General features: G+C 45.0%; 1 protein-coding gene across 1 annotated transcript in view; it reads left to right on the top strand.

Moving 5' to 3' along the window:
- SMC5 (structural maintenance of chromosomes 5) overlaps window positions 1-13,519 on the top strand; it is a 193,865-nt gene extending 180,346 nt beyond the window's left edge. Inside the window, exon 24 of the mRNA XM_082243764.1 lies at window positions 13,356-13,519. Within this exon, the coding sequence (XP_082099890.1) occupies window positions 13,356-13,493 (138 nt within the window). The 3' untranslated portion in view covers window positions 13,494-13,519. The remainder of the gene's footprint in view (window positions 1-13,355) is intronic.
- The last annotated feature ends 1,149 nt before the right edge of the window (window positions 13,520-14,668 follow it).

The following is a 14,668-nucleotide window of genomic DNA, read 5'->3' as shown; positions in this document are numbered from 1 at the left end:
GTTACGGGTTCTGTGCTTAAGGCTCTGTTTGCTTCTCTCATGGCGGCCCAGGCGATCGCAAGTTGGACGCAGATGCTTAGGCGCGTCCTAGTGGCCGACTCGGCCTCGCCGGCGACCCTGGATATGGTGGATCAAATCCACCAGGGTGTCATGTATCTGTGTGATGCGGACCTGGACCTGGTTCCGTTGGCTGCACGTGTGCACAGCGTGGCGGTGTTGTCTCGCCGCCTGGTTTGGTTAAAATGTTGGTCGGTGGACCAATCTTCACGTAAGACCTTAGCCAATCTTCCTTATGATGGGTCTCGCCTTTTTGGGGAATCCCTGGATGTGTTGATTAAGGGGATCACCGGGGGTAAGAGCACTCTCTTGCCCCATTTCCCCAAGGCTAAGGGGGCTTCTGGGAAGAAGCATGCTAATTTTCGGCCCCCTCAGGGGTCCTTTCGTGCCTTTCGGCCGCACTACAAGGGCAAGCCGTTCAAAGGTCAAGGCTCTCAGAAGAAGCCCTGGTCTGGTAAACAGAAGTCCGGCCAATCCGGATCTGCAGCCCATAACAGTTCGGCCTGAAGGGGCGCCCTCACCCAGTTTTGGGGTGGGGGGACGCTTGCTCGGTTTTCTTCAGCCCTGGTTGGCCCGTGTGCGGGACAGATGGGTTCAGGAAATCGTTCGATCTGGTTACAAGATCGAGTTTCTCTCTCGGCCGGAGAGCAGATTTTTTCCCTCAAATCTTCAACTGTCTCCAGAGCGTTTGCGGGACCTGCACCTGGCGGAGCGTCTGCGGGACCTGAGGGCTCAGGGAGTGGTGGTTCCGGTGCCTCATCGGGACAGATTTCAGGGGTTTTATTCCAATCTGTTCACCGTGCCCAGGAAGGAGGGCAAGGTTCGTCCAATTCTGGACTTGAAGGCTCTGAACCGCTCTGTGCGGGTTCGCAAGTTCCGCATGGAATCCCTGCGGTCGGTGGTGGCTGCCCTGGTTCCGGGGGAATTCATGGCCTCCATCGATTTGAAGGATGCGTATCTTCACATCCCCATTTTCGAGGGTCACCAGAGGTACCTTCGATTTGCCATTGCGGAGGATCACTACCAGTTCGTGGCGTTGCCTTTTGGTCTCGCCTCGGCTCCGCGGGTCTTCACCAAGGTGCTTGCACCGGTTCTGGCATTATTGAGGGCCCAGGGCGTTTCTGTCCTGGGGTATCTGGACGACATTCTGGTTCGGTCTGCGACCAGCCAGGGTCTGGAGAAGGACCTGTCTGTCACGATGCAAACTCTGCAGGAGTTTGGTTGGACGATAAATTTTCCAAAGTCGACACTGAGTCCGTCGGTTCGTCTTCCCTACCTGGGAATGATTCTGGACTCGGTGCAGGCGAAGGTCTTCCTGCCGGAAGACAAACTCAGGACTCTCCAGGAGGAAGTCAGGTCCCTCAGGGACGTTCCGCACTCGTCTCTGCGGACGTGTATGAGATGTCTGGGATTGATGGTCTCGGCCTTCGAGGCGATTCCATTCGCCCAGTTTCACACGCGGGGTCTCCAGGCGGAGATCCTGTCCAGGTGGGACGGGCGACCTCAATCTCTGGATCTTCAAATCTCGTTGAGTCATCGCACCAGAGAAAACCTTCTGTGGTGGCTCCAGTCCCCGTTGGTGTCTGGGGGCAAGTCGTTTCGTCCTGTCTTGTGGACGGTGATCACCACGGATGCCAGCCTGTCGGGCTGGGGTGGAGTTCTGGGCGTTCTGTCCGCCCAGGGGACTTGGTCGGAGGGGGAGTCTTCCCTTCCGATCAACATTCTGGAATTGCGTGCGATAAGTCTCTGTCTTCATCGCTGGACGGACCGGCTGCAGGGCTGCCCGGTTCGGGTGCAGACGGACAATGCCACGGCGGTGGCCTACATCAACCACCAAGGGGGCACCAGGAGTGCCCGAGCGGCTCGAGAAGTGGCCGACATTCTGGCTTGGGCCGAGACTCATGTCCCGGCGATAACGGCGGTTCACATTCCGGGGGTGGAGAACTGGCAGGCGGACTATCTGAGTCGCCAGACCCTGGATCAGGGGGAATGGTCTCTCCACCCGGCTGTCTTCCAGATGTTGTGCGCGAAGTGGGGTCTTCCAGATGTGGACCTGTTCGCGTCTCGTCTCAACAACAAGGTGAGAAGGTTCGTGGCACGGACGCGCGACCCTCGGGCAGACGCGTCGGACGCGTTAGTGGCCCCATGGCATCAGTACAGGCTGATGTACGCGTTTCCACCGATTCAGTTGCTGTCCAGGTTCCTTCGCAGGTTGCACTCGGAACGCAGCGCGGTGATTCTTGTGGCACCGGACTGGCCTCGCCGGTCCTGGTACGCAGACCTCGTGAATCTGGCGGTCGACGCCCCGTGGCGTCTGCCTCTTCGAGACGATCTACTGTCTCAAGGACCGATTTACCATCCTGCTTTACAGTCGCTGGCTTTGACGGCCTGGCTGTTGAGACCGAGGTCCTGAAGGAGAAGGGTCTCTCTCCAGAGGTCGTTCATACTTTGATCAACGCGAGGAAGTCTTCCTCGGGGAAGGTTTATTACCGTACTTGGAAGGCCTATTTTGCCTGGTGTGAGTCCAGGGGGTTTTCACCCCGCACGTACTCGGTTTCCCGTGTGCTGTCTTTCCTTCAGACGGGTGTCGATCAGCGTTTGGCGCTGGCTACGATAAAGGGTCAGGTGTCTGCGCTGGCCGTTCTGTTTCAACGTCCCGTGGCTTCCAACTCCTTTGTTCAGGGTGTGCGGCATCTGGTTCCCCCTAGGAGGGATCCTCTGCCCCCTTGGGACTTGAATCTCGTTCTATCTGTGTTACAACGTGCTCCTTTTGAACAGATCAGGGAGATCTCGTTGTCTATGTTGTCCAAAAAGGTCGCCTTTTTGGTGGCGATCACTTCGGCTCGCAGAGTGTCGGAGCTGGCGGCTTTGTCCTGCAAGTCTCCGTACCTGGTTATTCATTTGGATAAGGTGGTCTTGCGACCTAATCCTTCTTTTCTTCCGAAACGAGTTTCGGAATTCCATCTTAATGAGGATATTGTCTTGCCTTCGTTGTGCGCGAAGCCTAAACATCCAAAGGAGGTGAGATTGCATTCTCTGGATGTTGTTCGGGCGATAAGGGTTTACCTTAAATCGACTGAGTCTTTTCGTAAGACGGACTCCTTGTTTGTTCTTCCAGAGGGTCCTCGGAAGGGCATGGCGGCTTCGGCCTCTACCATCGCCAAATGGATCAGGCAGACCATTGAACAGGCCTATGCTTTGCAGGGAATGGTTCCTCCTGTACCTGTGAAGGCGCACTCTACTAGATCCTTGAGTACGTCTTGGGCCTGTCGTCATGGGGCTTCTGTAGCCCAGGTGTGTAAGGCGGCGACTTGGTCGACCGTGCACACTTTCACAAAATTCTACAAAGTAGATGTTCAGGCATCGGCGGATGCTTCCTTTGGCCGCAAGGTTCTTAGTGCGGCTGTTCCCTAGGGTCCCTTGTTGGGGACTCCTGGCTGTTGGGATAAGTTTTGTATCCCCTGGTTTTTTGTCTTTTCCTGGGTTGTTGCTCCTGTTGAGCACTTGTTTTTTTGCTGTTGCCCAGCTGGTTTCCTTCCTTTGGTAAGGTTCCTTTCTTTGATGCGGAGACTGCGTTGCCTTTCGGCACGGATGCGTTTCCCACCCCTCATGTTTGCACTGCTTTGGGACGTCCCCATATGTGACGAATATGAAGAGGCGGCGACTGTCGGAGGACGTAAGAGAAAACGGAATTTTTGTAAAATCTTACCTGTAAAATTCCTTTCTCTGAGTCCTCCGACAGTCGCCGCCCCCGCCCCTCTTTTGGGGTTTGGTTGTATACTCTACTGCTATTCCACTAAAACTGAGATATGGTTGCAGGAAGTAGGAGGGTATTGACTGAGGGGACCACCCCTTGAGGGTGGGATATGTTAAAAGCTTTATTGTTAACATATTCTGTTGCCTAGCTACTCCTTCGGAGCAAAGTCTAATACCCCATATGTGACGAATATGAAGAGGCGGCGACTGTCGGAGGACTCAGAGAAAGGAATTTTACAGGTAAGATTTTACAAAAATTCCGTTTTTGTTCTTTTAGATCAAAGGAATGAACTTCCATCTGTAAAGGAGGGCAGTTTAATCTCTTAAGAACTAAGCCTTTTTCTGAATTTTGTTGCCTACAAGTTAAAATCAGTATGTTTTGCTAGAAAATGACTTGGAACCCCTAAAAATTATATATATATATATATATATATATATATATATAATATATTATAAAACATTTTTTTTCCTTTTAGCAGAGGCCCTAGAGAATAAAATGGTGATCTTTGCAATCTTTTATGTCACACTGTTTTTGCAAAGCGGTCTTTCAAACACGTTTTTTGGGGAAAAATAAACTTTAATGAATTTAAAAAAAAAAAACTAAACAGTAAAGTTGGCACAATTTTTTTGTATAATGTGAAAGATGATGTTACGCAGAGAATCGTGATCTTCATTCTAAGCAAAAAAATTGTGATTCCCATTTTATCCAGAATCATGCAGCTCTAATAAATGTGTATATACAGTATCTCACAAAAGTGAGTACACCCCTCACATTTTTGTAAATATCTTATATCTTTTCACGTGACAACACTGAGGAAATTACACTTTGCTACAATGTAAAGTAATGAGTGTACAGCTTGTATAACTGTAAATTTGCTGTCCCCTCAAAATAACTCAACAAACAGCCATTAATGTTTAAACCGCTGGCAACAAAAGTGAGTACACGCCTAAGTGAAAATGTCCAAATTGGGCCCAAAGTGTCAATATTTTGTGTGGCCACCATTATTTTCCAGCACTGCCTTTAACCCTCTTGGGCATGGAGTTCACCAGAGCTTTACAGATTGCCACTACAGTCCTCTTCCTCTCCTCCATGACAACATCACGGAACTGGTGGATGTCAGAGACCTTGCGCTCCTCCACCTTTTGTTTGAGGTTGCCCCACAGATGTTCAATAGGGTTTAGGTCTGGAAACATGCTTGGCCAGTCCATCACCTTTACCCTCAGCTTCTTTAGCAAGCCAGTGGTCCTCTTGGAGGTGTCTTTGGGGTCATTAACATGTTGGAATACTGCCCTGCGGCCCAGTCACCGAAGGGAGGGGATCATGCTTTGCTTCAGTATGTCACAGTACATGTTGGCATTCATGGTTCCTCAATGAACTGTAGCTCTCCCGGGCCGGCAGCACTCATGCAGCCCCAGACCATGACACTCCCATCACCATGCTTGACTCTAGGCAAGACGCACTTGTCTTTGTACTCCTCACATGGTTGCCGCCATACACGCTTGACAGCATCTGAACCAAATAAGTTTATCTTGGTGTCATCAGACCACAGGACATGGTTCCAGTAACCCATGTCCTTAGTCTGCTTGTCTTCAGCAAACTGTTTGCGGGCTTTCTTGCCCCAAAGACAACGTCTGGATATGCTGCTGCGCACGTGAACTCAACTTTTTTGGTCGACCACGTTTAGGCCTGTTTGGAGTGGAACCTGTCCTATTAACTCCTTGTATGGTCTTGGACACCGTGCTGCAGCTCAGTTTAAGGGTCTTGTCAATCTTCTTATAGCCTAGGCCATCTTTATGTAGAGCAACAATTCTTTACCTGTAAGAGAGAGAGTAAGAGCGATAACACCAAATTTAACACACCTGAGACCTTGTAAAACTAATGGGTCACATGACACTGGGAGGGAAAAGGGCTAATTGGGCCCACTTTGGACATTTTCACTTAGGGGCGTACTCGCTTTTGTTGCATACACGCTGTACACTCACTACTTTACATTATAGCATTATGTTGTGGGTGGCTGGCTGGCACCCTGTTGTGGCTGGCTGGCACCCTGTTGTGGGTGGCTGGCTGGCACCCTACTGCTGTGGGTGGCTGGCTGACTGGCATTCTGCTGTGGGTGGCTGGCTGACACCCTGCAGTGGGTGGCTGGCTGGCACCCTGTTGTGGGTGGGTGGCTGGCTGGCACCCTGTTGTGGGTGGCTGGCTGGCACTCTGCTGCTGTGGGTGGCTGGCTGGCTGGCCCCCTGTTGTGGGTGGCTGGCTGACTGGCACCCTGTTGTGGGTGGCTGGCTGACTGGCACCCTGTTGTGGGTGGGTGGCTGGCTGGCTGGCACCCTGTTGTGGGTGGCTGGCTGGCACTCTGCTGCTGTGGGTGGCTGGCTGGCTGGCCCCCTGTTGTGGGTGGCTGGCTGACTGGCACCCTGTTGTGGGTGGCTGGCTGACTGGCACCCTGTTGTGGGTGGGTGGCCGGCTTGCTGGCACCCTGTTGTGGGTGGGTGGCTGGCTGGCTCCCTGCTGTGCCTGGCTGGCTCAGGGGCTGTGGGTGGCTGGCTGGCTGACACCAGGTGGCTAAATACAAAATAAGGTTGAAGGATTGTAAGAGGTGCATGAAAGTCAGCCAGCTCTTGTAAGAGTGCACCTCTTACAATCCTTCAACCTCATTTTGTTTTTTGTTATAGGGATGGAGATGCCGGGCAACACCAGCTTGGGTCTCATTTAAAGTCCCACCTAGTCCAATATGTTTAAGACACCAGGTGGCTAGCTTGCACCGGGCTGTGGGTGACTGGCTAGCTGGCACCGGGTGGCTAGCTGGCATCGGGCTGTGGGTGGCTGGCTGGAACCCTGCTGCTGTGGCTAGCTGGCTGGCACAGGGGCTGTGGGTGGTTGGCTGCTGGCTGGCGTGTCATTCGTGGCTTGCTCTGTCCAAAATTAGGGAGGTGTCCTAAGTATCCTGAACGTGCAGGCCCAGTGCGTGGAGGCGTGTGGCGCAACTTACGCAATGACGTGTGCTCCGCACACAATATCTGTCATATCAGCAAGTTTTGTGACCGATACTCGGTCAATTCCTTATGTATGTGTATGTATATAAATGTATGTGTGTGTGTGTGTGTGTATATATGTATATATATATATATATATATATATATATATATATATAAAATAATAATTATGATCGCCACAGCTGTCAGTAGTTGGAGTATTTATTTTTTACTATTTATTTTGGCCTGCTTTTTCTTTGGTAATAAACAAATATTGGGTGATATAAAATACTATTTACCAACAAATGAAGGCCCAGTTTATACTGGAAGCAAGGTATGATTCACCTATGTAGGTATGATGATATGTAGAGTTTTACAATCACCTGCCAAAGTTGAAAAACTGCATGTAGGCATTATGATTTTTTTTTTCACCTTCAGGCATTAAGGTATTTAAGGGATTAAGGATATTACATCCACCTTGCCATCCCAACCCCCCAAAAAGCTTAAGGAAATATGAAAAAAAAAAAAAAAACAGTAGGAACAAAGTGCAAGAGTTAACATTGTGTAATTAGTTGGAAGGAAATTACCAATTGCTAACGTAGGGGAACTAAACTTGCTGATAAAAAAAAAAAAAAAAAAAAAACACCACAGGTCATAATAATAATAATATACGACCGCAAGGCTCCATTTGGAATTAAAACAAAGAGCATAGGCTTGCTAAAAATCATGTCTACCCCTAGATGATGACTATATATACTAAAAATGAAGAGGTCCCGATTCAAATTTAGGGTGACAAACACCATATTTCTTGAAGAGCATATCACATAGAAGCAGTGCTGTTTTGGAGGGCCTTCCTTTCTGTGTGGGGGGAAAATAGGGAAGTCCCTTTGAAATGTCACTTATCTGTGATGTGCACTTCAGTAAACGTTGCAGCTGGAATGATATGCAGTCACCTAGGAGTAGACCTGTTTTTCTCCAGTACTGTGCTGATCTTCTTTATCATTTAGGAAGGCAGAAGTGCCACTTGTGTACATCATTTGCTATGCTCCTAGGGCTTGTTGCAATCTGGGATTATCCTGTTTACTGAATATTTATTCTGTACTACACAACGTTTCAGGTGAATCATACCCCAATGTTTTTGTCTGTAACTTGTATGTAGACACACATATCTGCATTCCTGATTTACATACCTGCTGTACCTATTATAAGAGTCTGTGGAACACATTTTATTGTAGAAAAGTTGGACAATTTTTAAGGTCATGTTTTTATTGTAAATCTTACTTTTTTTTTTATGTTGAGGTAATTCCTAGGTAGCAGTGCTATGTGATATACCTACTTTATTTTGCTTATTGAAGTTTATGTATTGGGTGGGTTAAATTCATCCACGTGCTGCCAATTCCATTAAGTCAGTGTAAAAATTGTGTTGCACATAGTATTGCATTGTATTTTAAGGTATTATTTTAAAGTGGATCTACCATTAAAATTTACTGTCAATATGGCACATGTTAGGATTACCAAAATCACATTTTATTTCAGTAAAAAGTATTTGAAAAATAAATTACTGTCACTTTCTTGATGGGAATAAAAAAACACAGGCAGCCTACATCACAACCAAAAACATTAAAAATGCAGTAGTTCCTCTAAACTGTTGAGCTCCAAGCAAACCTCTAAATGCACAGATAAAACACAGTACTGTGCAAAAGCTTTAAGCAGGTGTGAAGAAATGCTATATAGTAAGAATGCTTTAAAAAATTTACACTCACCGGCCACTTTATTAGTTACACCTTGCTAGTACTGGATTAGACCACCTATTGTCTTCAAAACTGCCTGAATTCCTCGTGGCATAGATTCAACAAGGCGTTGGAAACATTCCTCAGGGATTTTGGTCCATAGTGACATGATAGCATCACGCAGTTGCTGCAGATTTGTCGGCTGCACATCCAGGATGCAAATCTCCTGTTCCACCACATCTCAAAGGTGCTCTATTAGATGAGATCTGGTGACTGTGGAGGCCAATGGAGTACAGTGACCTCATTGTCATGTTCAAGAAACCAGTTTGGGATGATTTGAGCTTTCTAAAATGGTGCATAATCCTGCTGGAAGTAGCCATCAGAAGATGGTATACTGTACTCATAAAGGGATGGACATGGTCAGCAACAATACTCAGGTAGGATGTGGCATTTAACCACTTTAGCCCCAGAGGATTTGGCTGCTCAATGGCCAGGCCCTATGTGATTCGGCACTGCGTGACTATAACGGACAATTGCACGGTCGCACGACGCTGTACCCAAACGAGATTGACGTAATTTTTTTCCCACAAATAGAGCTTTCTTTTGGTGGTATTTGATCACCTGTGTGATTTTTATTTTTTGCGCTATAAACAAAAAAAGAGCGACAATTTTGAAAAAATATTTTCACATTCTTTTATAGGAAATTCTCAAAAAAATGTAAAAATCTAAATTTTTTAACATTGTAGCCAATTTGTTTTCTGCTACATATTTTTGGTAAAAAAAAATCGCAATAAGCGTATTGCGATTTTAATGCGGGACTGCGACATTGCGGCAGACAGATCGGACCTCTAACGGACATTTTTGACACTTTTGGGGGTACCAGTGACATCACTACAGTAATCGGTGCTAAAAATATGCACTGTTACTGTAAAAATTACACTGACAGGGAAGGGGTTAACAGTATGGGTGATCAAGGAGTTAAATTTGTCCCTAGGGGCGTGATGCTAACTGTCAGGGGGCGTGGCTTGTGAAGTCATCACAGAGACATGTGATCCTATATAGCAGGATTACATAGCCTCTGTGATCACTTCAGGGAGAATGACAGAAGGTTGTGTTTACATCAGCCGTCTGTCCTCTCTCAGCTGCGGGAGATCGTGAGTGGCCGATGGCCATTGGAGCAGCCGGTCACACACACTGGCTCCTCGGCTGACGAGCGGGGGCGGCGGTGCGCACTCGTCCCATAGAGTCTCCTGAGCGAGCGACGGAATACTACGTCGGTTTGCCCAGGAGTGGCTGCCTACCGCATTAAATCTGCGGTGGGCAGTCTTTAAGTGGTTAAACTATGCTCAATTGGTACTAAGGGGCCCAAAGTGTGCCACGAAAATACTTCCCACACCATTACACCACCAAAATGATATAGTGTTTATAACACCTTGCTCCTGCGCTCAGAATCCAAGCTCCCCGACCACTCTTTCGACGGGACTCACGTTTGGCATCTCAAATGGCTATGGCCTTGCTGCCCTATAGGACTGGGGTAGTCCAACAAGTACTGCAAACAAAGAAGGGTGCACCGGCCTAGCACATTATCCTCAATAAAGGCTTTACAAACAATGGTGTAAATCAGTCATCTCAAAACCAAGTGTCAGGAGTAGTCTATACGAATGTCCACTGTCCTTAGTGGATAGCTGATGCATTTCGAGGCTTCGCCTCTTCCTCAGAGCTTCGTCAGCCAGGGAGCCAGTGCGTGTGACAGGCAGCTCCGATGGCCGCCGGCCACTCGCGATCTCCCCCCCCTCTGACAGAGAAGGACGGACGGCTGATGTAAACACAGCCATCTGTCCTTCTCCCTGAAGTGATCACAGAGGCTATGTGATCCTGCTATATAGGATCGCATGTCTCTGTGATGATCTCACAAGCCACGCCCCTCTACAGTTAGAATCACTCCCCCTAGGCTTACATTTAACCACTTGATCACTAATACTGTTAACCCCTTCCCTGCCAATGGCATTATTACAGTAACAGTGCATATTTTTTAGCACTGATTACTGTAGTAATGTCACTGGTCCCCCCAAAAGTGTCAAAAATGTCAGTTAGGGGTCTGATCTGTCCGTTCGCAATGTCGCAGTCCCGCAAAAAATCCCAGACCGCCGCCATTACTGGTAAAAAAAAAAACAATAAAAATGACATAAATCTTTCCCATAGTTAGTAAACGCAATAACTTTTGCGCGAACATTTTACCAAAAATATGTAGCAGAAAACAAATTGACCTAAAATGTTAAAAAAATTAGATTTTTTTTTAATTTGTTTTTTTTTGGGAATGTTATATAGCAGAATATGAAAAATATTTATTTATTTATTTTTTTCAAAATTGTCGCTCTTTTTTTGTTTATAGCGCAAAAAATAAAAATCGCACAGGTGATCAAATACCACCAAAAGAAATCTCTGTGGGGAAAAAAAAAGGACGTCAATTTTATTTACAGCGTCGCACGACAGCGCAATTGTCCGTTAAAGTAATGCAGTGCTGAATCGCAAAATAGGGCCTGGTCATTAAGCAGCAAAATCCTCCGGGGCTAAAGTGGTTAAATGGACAGTGTAAAAATTAAAAGTAAAATAAAGGACAAAAAAAATGTAAAGGAACCCCATCCCATCCCTTCATGCTCCCGTGCAAAAGCGAGCGCATACGTAAGTCACGCACGCATATTGAAAGATGTTTGCTCCACACATATGTGAGGTATCCCCACAAACCTCAGAGCAAGAACAACACTTCTAGCGCTAGACCTCCTCTGTAACTCAAAACAGGTAAGCTGTAAAGATGTTGAAAATGTCGTCTACATTTTTAAGCACATTCGTTTTTTGACATTGCACGAGCATGTGCAATTTTAAAGCGTAAAGGGGGGAATCAGCGATCAATTTCTAAAATGGTGGGCCACAAAACACAAAGTGGATGAAAGGTGTTCACAAGAAATATATGATGAATAAACAATATATATATATAATATGAAATATACAATGAAGATCATAAAATTAGCTAAATAGCTAATAGGTGATAAATTTTCGAAAATATGCAAATGAGCAAAAAGTGCTGAAGTGCTTAGTGAAGTGATAAATAAGTAATCATAAAAGGGCAAAAGATGCAACAAATCAACACATAAACGTGACTGTGACAATACTGAACAGCAAATAAATAAAAGTACAAGTGATGCAATAAAGTAGCATACAAAAACACTGTGAGGATGCTAACAGCATAAATAGTCCATGTGTCACTGGATGGTGTGCACAAAATAGATATAAATAAATAAATGCAAAATGGGGTGAAAGAGTTCAAGGGTGTTCCAGTGTAAAAAACAAAGAATCTCATCCAGTGATATACGTGTGCAATTAATTCGTGAGCTTTAATCCTAAATTAAGTGCATTGGCCGCTCACCTCCATTAACACTCAAAAGAGCGTTATTGGTGTGTTAGATCACCATCAAGGACATCAGGGGCTTTTCCAACGAAGTATAACTGGGAATGGACAGTGGATATCTCCTCAGATCGTAGAATAGTTGTCTCTAGTGGAAATTCCTCTCCTTAAGGGAACGTTTATCCTGATGTATTCCTATGCCACTCAATCATCAAAATGACAAGAGGGGGCGCTCATAGTGTAGTAGGTAAATACTTTAATAAAGCAAGCAATAAAAACACTTACAGTTGAATTAGGGTAAGCAAGCAGGAACAAGCAGCAAAAACAAACCGCCGATGCGTTGTCCACAGATGCTTCCGGTCTCGGCCGTAGACCGGGTGACGTCTTTTGCTGCTTGTTCCTGCTTGCTTACCCTTACTTCAACTGTAAGTGTTTTTATTGCTTGTTATTGTTTATTATTATAGTAACAGTGCATATTTTTTAACCCTAACCCTCACTCACACCCCCCCTCCCCCTCCAAACTTGCACCTAACTGCAGGGCCACCAATAAGGGGGTACACACAGTACTCCAGCCTGCACAAAACTTGTAGGCTGTACAGAGTCCTATTATTTCTAACAGAGATCCCTGCTTTTTATTAAAGCTGAGTTCCACCCTCTTTTACTTCTTTCCGGATTCCTGTGGGGAAAAGCAGGTTAAAAAAGAATTGGACATTTTTGGGGGGGGGTCACTTACCTTATTTTAGGGGCATCTCTGTCCAACTTCCTCCTCCTGCGGTCACGGCCCCGGACGTCACTTCCGGTTTCGCATTGTGTCCTGAGAGATGTGAGTCATCAATCCCAGGATGCAATGGGAATGGCCGGCCGCTACTCTGATTGCCGATTACAATCTACAGCGCATGCGCGAGATTGCGATCGGCATTCTGGGAGCCAGAAACCAGGAAGAAGGTCACAGCGGGGGACACAGCAGCTTCAGATGCCCACACCGGAGATGGACGCGGTCTACAATCAATTTTAAAGGTAAGATTTTATCTTAATTTAATTACTGTCCTGTAATGTGGGGTTAGTGTAATTGGTGTTAGCTTAGGATTAGGGGGGTATTTTTATCTCAAAAATGTGTATGTGGCCGGAACTCCGCTTTAAATAAGTTACCAAAAATGTTTAGATTTCTCCAAATACTCATATCCCTCTCCATTGTCCTTGAAAAAAAATATCTGGAAAAGAAATATTGTATCTAATTAGAGAGCATATCTATCCAATAAATTAAGAGAGCAAACCTTTTACAGAAAAAAAATGGGGGACTGGGGCAGTGTGGCATCTTCACCCTAAAGAAATATTGGACTGTGTGTTAAAGTACGTTTATAAAAAAGAATATTTAATAAAAATGTCTTTGTGAATGTTCACAATATATATTTTTTATTTATTTTTTCACACAGCTTCTCCAGAATCTTACTTATTCTGACAAGATGACTGTATTATTTGTCTACAATGGACCATGCATGCTGGAACCCACAAAATGGAACTTAAAAGCTTTTCATCGAAGACGCCGAAGAGTAGCTGCAGCGACTGAGTGACCTTGGATTTCCATCTTTATAGTTGATGTCATCAGATGGCAAAATTGTTTTAATAATTCAGGGCAGAAGAGTGTATTTGATATATGCAATTTTTCGAAGATAAAAACACCCCTATAAAGCTGATAATTCAGTTTTAGGTAAAAAGGTTACCTAAATGATACAATTATACTTGGCTTAAATGTTTTGCCACACATGGGCAGAGATAATTACAAGGGGAAAAATAATTTTGTAGCATAGTAGAGATCCCACCCAAACTTGTTTTCCTCTCCTAATTTAATTTAAAAGAGACAATGAAAGGTATATATCTGTCAGGTTTTGTTTTATATATATATTTAGTGTTCCCATCTGGCTGTTTTCCCTGTACTTCTATGCCTGAGAGGTAACAGGAAATGTTAAGAAATCTCCTCAAAGTAGGAGGAGATCCAATCCCTTGACGAAAGTCACTGGAATAGGTGTCTACCATTAAAGAATATCCCCTCTATTTCTCTACTGGCAAAAATAAATACATGTTTGGGTTTGGTCTTTGTGACATTCGTCCCTATGATTAACAATGAGGATTGATCTCCCCAACTGATAACACAGTTGGCAAAAATAAATAACTAAGACATGTTGAAACCCTTTCTCACTCTAAAACTTAAAATACATTTGTGGCTGGAGCTCTGCTTTTAAGGTTTAGGTAAAATGATACTTTATCTTATCTGGATTCATTACCAATGTTAGTTTAATAGGTTTACCAGCTACTTTAATAGGTTTATGAAAAATGTACGTATTTGTTACAAAATTATTTAGCATTTCACAAAATATGGCCACATTAAGAAATACATTTTTTCAGAATGTCTGTTGATCGCGTAAAGGAAAATGCATTGCAGTAGACAGAATTTAATATCACTTTATTGCCATTATTATTGCACTTTTTTTTGTTTTACATGTGTCTTTATTCTGAAAAAAAAATGTATTTCCCAATTTTCTTTAACTTAACTTTGTGAATAAAAAAAGTATTGTTACATATTTATTAATACATTTTTTTATGACCTTCATAATTACTTGAGTAGAAATGTAAAGGTCACAGCATACACAGAGCAGGGATTTAAAAGCTGGTCTTATGGCTAAATAAGTATGCACTTTACTGAAAATTATGGTGAGTAGTATTCTTTTACTTCCAAATGACAGAACTT

The sequence above is a fragment of the Pelophylax lessonae genome, assembly GCF_965119305.1.
Source record: "Pelophylax lessonae genome assembly, chromosome: 1".
NCBI lineage: Eukaryota > Metazoa > Chordata > Amphibia > Anura > Ranidae > Pelophylax > Pelophylax lessonae.
This window is presented reverse-complemented; position numbering and strand designations above follow the sequence as displayed.